The following is a 6,524-nucleotide window of genomic DNA, read 5'->3' on the forward strand; positions in this document are numbered from 1 at the left end:
TCGAGTCACGATTGTACATAATTAGAGTTTATCAACATGCAACATATAGTCAGCATTTTCTTACCAGAAGAGCTCCAGTTCCGAAGAAGATGCCCATCACTAGTGGCGCTTTACTGTCGAAGACCTGTGCAATGGTCACGGGACAGCTCTAGAGGAAGACAGATGAAAGTGTGAGCACCGAAAATACAGTTAAACAGAAGCTAACAGCATAAAGTGGTGCTGTGGTAGAGATTAGACCGACTCACAGGCATGACGAGTTTCTCCATGAAGCCATCTGGTTTGGGACAGGTGTCTTTAGCCATCTCGATCAGCGAGACGCCGGTCACTCCACAGCAGTGAAACTGCCGAGCAGATAGAGGAAGAGGGCGACGAAGGGAAATGAGCAACAGTAAGCATAGATTGAGCAACAATCCTCATGCTTAACATTTGATATGGTGTCATTAATATATTAGTTGTTGTTGAGAGAAATCCTGCCATGGGGCTGTCTGCAGTAGAAACAGCTTGTCTATGTGCATTTAAACAAAGACGTTCCCATTATCATATTTATCAAAAAGTCCAGAACCACCTTACGCGAGCATAAAAACCTGAGGGGCTGCACAATTAATGGAACATTAATAACAAGATGAAATGAACCCCCGGATGTTTAAAATGCTCATTGATAAACAGCTCGTGTATGAAAGCAGCAGTTGGCTTCACCTCAAAATCTGAAATGAAAGCGTCTGTTTCCACTTGTCAAAGTACTTTTTGGTCACACACACCTGTCTGAGTGGAGATTATAGGCTTCTGACAGCTAGCATGTACCGCCGCCTGCATGTGTGGTGTTTAGGAAACATCAGCAAGCAGATGTTCAGCAAGTGAAGCATTCTGGGTACAATTTAATTCCTGTTTTACCTGCAGTAGATGCACTGAAGCAGCACTCTGCTTGTTTAAATGTCAATCCACATAGTCATGATGATCGTGTTGGCTGTCAGTGTCGGTGCTCTGCCCACATTGTTTTGCTATTTTTGCCATGATACGAGGAAACGTAACTAAACTGCTGATGATCTAAATCAGGACCACAAAGCCGGACCTGAAACTATTTGGAACTATTTCAGATTTCTTGGCCGGTGTTTCACCACCTTCCAAATGGTTTAACCTTAAAAGAGTCTTCACAGCAGAAAGACATTTTTCAGTAAATAATAATAATAATCGGTGTCATTTTCGCCCCGATCATTGTAGAAAGATGAAGTCCTTCCAATCATCTGGTGTAAGATAGTTTTAAAATCTTGTATTTTTCTTATATCGCAACATGTTGTACATCAGGGACAACCACATTTTTTTCCAATACCCTGCAGCCCCCATTAGGGACACATCACATCGTACTAAACAGAGGGAACAGTTTGCTCTTACCACGTTGTGGATGAACGTGAGCGTGACGGCGATGGCTGGGTCTCCGCTGTTCATGTACAGAGTGTACATGCTGGTGTAGAACTCTGCAAATCTCAATCCCACCTTAACAACGACAGTTAAAACACAAAGTCATCGTCACGAACGTTCACGAGTTTTGATTCTTCTTCTTCTTCTTTGTCTCTCACCTCATCTCTCTTGGAATACGCCAGCACTCCGACGATGATCTCACCCGTCGCCAGAAAGGCCACGAGGATGGCGAACTGAAAGGAAATAACTGTAATTAGACCACGAGATAAAAGTCGGGCTGAGTCACGTGAAACCGCGAAGAATGAAAACGAGATGTAGCCGGGTGTCAAGTAACGACGAAGGTCAAAAGTGTAGAACGGCGACGCTTCAGGGATCTGAGCAGCCGGAGCGATGAGTAACTACAGGATCTCCTCACGTTTCACATTCCTCCCTCGCATCCATTGTTCTCCCACCGGAGCGCAAACTGAAACAGTGTCTACTGGTTCCTGGAAGTGATCGCAGATGTTTGCTAGTTCCAGTGAAAAATTAAAGCTTGTTCACATGAACTTAAAAACCACATGTTTAACTTCTGGAAGCACAGTTAAATTACAGGATAATAACCTCCCAGCGTGTCCGGATGGTGTTTTTATGGTGCGGAGTTACTTAACAGATTATCTTCATGGTAAAAGCTTCATCGTGTGCACCTTTTATACACCGAGATGAGCTTTTAGGGATTAAATCAGCGACTAAAGAGGGACTTTACGCGACAATGACTTTACATGACAGGAAGCGGCTGATTAGTTCACACGGCGCTCCGTCTGCTTTCCTGGCTCACCTTGGAGCTGCTGCGAAACACGACAGGACTGATTAATTAACCCACGCCACCTTGACTGACCGCCACCTTTTCATCGCCACCACATGTCTTAGTCTTACAGGTGTACTCATAAATCTTTGACATTTTTACGAGCGCCTTGTTAAGGAGAGAGGGCGGCAGTGATTTATTAATTTAGCGACGGTTCCCCTCGATGGCAGCACGACCAGAGCTGGGAAAGTGAAATGATAAAATGGACGCCTTGTTGTTGGAAGAGTAATAACGCGCTGTAGTTGTAATGATGTAAAGCTAATCCTGAAGTAAATGGTCGTTGGTCATGTACGTTTGTCAAACCAACGCCCACACTCTGGTTTTGAGGTTTGACCCTGTTCTCAGTGTGTTGTGGTTTTCGTGTGCAAGTCGATGAGAGTCCAGGCTTCTGTTTCTATGTTAAACATTTGCGTAACAGTCGCCTGGTGGCTAGTCTGGCTACGCTCTAAAACAGCGAGCAAGCTGCAGCGTCTTCCGTCACTTCTACAATCACAGATCTACGTTAATGTCGCCGATGGTTCTTGCCGTTTGTCGGTGCCAGCTGACCAATCACAGGGCGGCCTTAAAGAAACAGGAACTAACACGAAACGATGCTAAATAGGGAAGTTACAGCAACGTACTAAATGAGGAATTAGTGTTCTTGTCACATGAATGTATTCTAGCTGATCCCCCAACAATAAGAATACCGTAATGTCCGGACTATAAGTCGCTACTTTTTTTTTTACACGCTTTGAGCGCTGCGGCTTAAACGAAGATGCGGCTAATTTGCCTCGAGATGAATTGAGAGCGACGACGAACGAGAGACTGAGGAAGTAATTCTGAAGAAGACGACTTTAGTGGTTTGAGTGCAGGAGGAAGATGAAGATGGCGATCAATGACTTCCTGGTAGGCGGCTGTAGTTTTTATTAACCAGCCGTATTACAGGCACTCTCTGGAAAAAAGCATCTACGGTATGTATTTAATTAGAAGTTTTAAAAATCTTTGTGTAAATATCTCATGTCACAACGAGGACACATGCAGCTTATAGACAAGTGCAGCCTGTATATGTTCAAAACTTGCTTTCTTTTTAAAGTTAGTGGGCGTGGCTGATATTCAGGTGCCTCAATAGTCCAGAATTTACGGTAAATACCTCTAAGTGTGCAGAATAAATTCCCGTCCCAGTCACTGATTAAACGTGTGCATCAAAGCTACATGTTAGGATGTTTCTTTCATTAAAATGCTTCCTCTAGGATGCACACATCTATAAAGTCATTGTCACTGCAGCTGAAGCACACCAGCTTGCCTGCGACTCTGCTCAAACGCTGTACTTTAGGCCACACAAGGCCCGTCCATGCTGTGATCAGAATCAGATTCTGAAACAGAGGACTGATGTGTCAATAAAGCTGCACCCTGCAAGCTGACGGGACGAGTTTCTTCGGTTATGAAACTCCGGAAGTCTGAATGTGTGAGACTGTCGTCGTTTCTGTTGTGGTTTGATGACTATTTAAATCATTAGTGTATAAAAAAACCACCAGCTGAGCTTTGTTCGCTGCAGGTTTCAACACAGAGCTTCCTCGCAACTTTTTCAGATATAAAAAAGCTAATTTTAGATCTTTTTTTTAAGACATCTCACCACTTTCAGAGCACATCTCTTCTCATTGCAGGCGCCGTAGTCTCCAAACGACACCACGACCAGCATCACAGAACCCAGAACTATCAGGACGGTCACACCTGATGGGGGGAAAAAACACATTTGTCATATCAGAGGTTAAAAAAAAAAAAAAGAAGAAGAATTAAAAAGTTTTCTTTGCCAAACATGTGCACCAACCGATGACGAACGCGCTGGAGTTGAGCTGCTCGATTTCAAAGATTCCTCTGGTGTTGTCGCTCAATCTCAGCCACAGCCCGAGACCAAGGAAGGCGATGCCAACCACCTGCAACACAGGAAGCAGGACCATGTAACGTGGGCCACAAGAGTCTCACCACTTGATTTAGTCTCGCACTGTAGGTGCCAGACGGCTGTTGTTGCTGCAACCTGGTAGGTAAGAAAAACAACAACAAAATGCAGAATGGGACCAACTGGGGGGCAGCTAGGTAAACAAAAATCAGCTGTTTAAGATGAAGTCCTTGTAAACAGGATAAATAATGTGAGCCTCATGTCACACACACACACACACACACACACACACACACAGACTGTTGCGATTCCCCAGAAACGAAACCACAAGGATTTCCTGTTTATTAAAGCTGCGCCAACTTTAACTGGACCCAGGAAATAACGCACTATTTTCCTCACTTTGTTCTCTTATAATTACCATAATACAGTCAGATTAATGGGCCCTTTTATTATTTTTTTATGTATTTTTTTGCCCCCTTCACATCCTTTAATGATCAAAAATCTGCCACTTTACCGCAAAGATGATGTTGAAAACGAGCAGGATGTATTTGCAGACGAGGCCACATCCGTCCAGTGCCATGGTGTCCAGCGGCTGGTGAAGCTACGCACTGCTCAGGTCCGGAAAGAGTCCAAAAGGAATGATCTCACCTCCTCAGCAGGGCCCGTCAGCGGTTCGGTTCAAGCGGTACCGGGAATGTCCAGTGACGCAGCGGGAATAATTACCCAACAAAAAAATTAGCAAATGAAATAATATTCGTGCACGGCGCGGACCTCGGGTTTTCCAGCTGCTGCAAAACGACACATCCGAGCCCTGAATGAATCTGCGCGTCCGCTCCGGAGCTCCACACCGCAAGCCCTGCCTCAGCCCGGCCTCACGCCCCGCCCCCCGCCGGCCTCGCTCAGCGCTCTGATTGGCCAGGATGTGTGAGTGACAGCCGTGTCCCGCCAATGAGCAGACGGAGAGGACGATGCGGGCGCCGACAGACAAACGGATAAAAAGAGAAGAAAGAAGGAAAAAGGAAACTTTGAGAAACGAAAGCTAAGAAACATGCGTGGCTCAGTTCGTCAGGGTGTGCCAGGCAGTTAACGGAGAATGAAAAAAAGAAGGAGAAAGGCTTCACTGTCAGCCTGCTCTTTGGAAATCTTTACTTCCTTCAGGCTTTCTCTATATTATTATTATTATTATGATGATGTGTTATAATTTAAATCACACTAAGTTTTTGGGGTCTAAACCTTTTTATGTAAAGTCTTATGGTAAATGTAGTTCATAATGTATTCAATTAATTAGGTTAATATATATATATATTTCACCTAGTTAATTTCATATTAATTTTATATATATTATACTGTATTGTCTAAACATCTATATTTAAACGAGTCTTGCAAATTTCTATAGCCAATGATATTGTTCGGTCAAAATGTTTTGGAAAGTTGCACCATTTTAACCATGATATTCAAAATAATCAGGTTAAATTTTTATTATATATTATATTGAATGGACTTAACCTTAAATTTATATATAAATAATATTGTAGGGACTTAACCAAATTATTTAAATTAGTCACATATTGCAGGGTCTTAACCTTAATATTCAAATTAGTCAGATACTTTTTAATATTTAAAAATATTGTAGGATTTTAACCTTAAAATTTACAGTAAACAGGTTTATTTATCTGGTATGTGTAATAGATTAGTTGACATAACATATTAATTAATTATTATTATATATTATTATATTATTATTATTATTAATTAGGTACGTTTGTGTTATGTGTATTATTTTAGGGTTTTAATGTTTAAATTAGTCCGGTAAATGAAGATAATCATTATTGTAGGGTCATAAGATTCATGGTGAAGAATCTGTTTAGTTTTTGTTATATATAATCACCTTAATATTCAAATAAGTCAGGTAAAACTGTGTTATATAGAATATTGTAGGGTCCTGGCCATATTATATTATTATTATTATATATTATATAGCAAATAATACTGTGTTGTCTTCGATATTTAAATTAGTCCAGTAAATTTCTAACATAAATAATATTGCTCGGTCTTAACTTTAATATTTAAAGTAGTCAGACAATTTGTATTATATATAATATTGTAGGGGCGTAACATTAAACTTGTTCAGACATTCGTAAAGTTGCTTTATTTCTCTGCTGGTACAACATCTGTCATTTATTTGTGCTGCATGAATGACGGTGGTTTTAGTGTAAGTGATGTGGTTTTGCACAAACAATGAAGGAAAAGTACAGAAAACCTACGAGACGAATGTAGGACAGTTTGATTTAGTGGAAGTGAAACTTAACTCCTATGAAGAAGTGAAACAAAAAACACATAATCCCCTCCTCCCCAGATAGATAGATAGATAGATAGATAGATAGATAGATG

At 41.4% G+C, this 6,524-nt stretch overlaps 1 protein-coding gene across 2 annotated transcripts in view; it reads right to left on the reverse strand.

Moving 5' to 3' along the window:
- The window catches only part of cd9r (CD9 molecule related), a 7,894-nt gene extending 2,919 nt beyond the window's left edge, over nucleotides 1–4,975 (reverse strand). Inside the window, exons 1-7 of one of the 2 annotated variants that reach the window (XM_008284540.1) lie at nucleotides 4,648–4,974; nucleotides 4,065–4,170; nucleotides 3,870–3,967; nucleotides 1,575–1,649; nucleotides 1,390–1,491; nucleotides 246–341; nucleotides 65–148 (exon numbers count right to left, since the gene is read on the reverse strand). In XM_008284540.1, the coding sequence (XP_008282762.1) occupies nucleotides 65–148; nucleotides 246–341; nucleotides 1,390–1,491; nucleotides 1,575–1,649; nucleotides 3,870–3,967; nucleotides 4,065–4,170; nucleotides 4,648–4,713 (627 nt within the window). In that variant the 5' untranslated portion in view covers nucleotides 4,714–4,974. Of the gene's footprint in view, nucleotides 1–64; nucleotides 149–245; nucleotides 342–1,389; nucleotides 1,492–1,574; nucleotides 1,650–3,869; nucleotides 3,968–4,064; nucleotides 4,171–4,647 lie in introns of both variants that reach the window. The other variant, XM_008284539.1, reaches the window with a different exon arrangement.
- Nucleotides 4,976–6,524: the final 1,549 nt, after the last annotated feature.

Source organism: Stegastes partitus, unplaced genomic scaffold, assembly GCF_000690725.1.
Source record: "Stegastes partitus isolate 25-593 unplaced genomic scaffold, Stegastes_partitus-1.0.2 Scaffold363, whole genome shotgun sequence".
NCBI classification, from domain to species: domain Eukaryota; kingdom Metazoa; phylum Chordata; class Actinopteri; family Pomacentridae; genus Stegastes; species Stegastes partitus.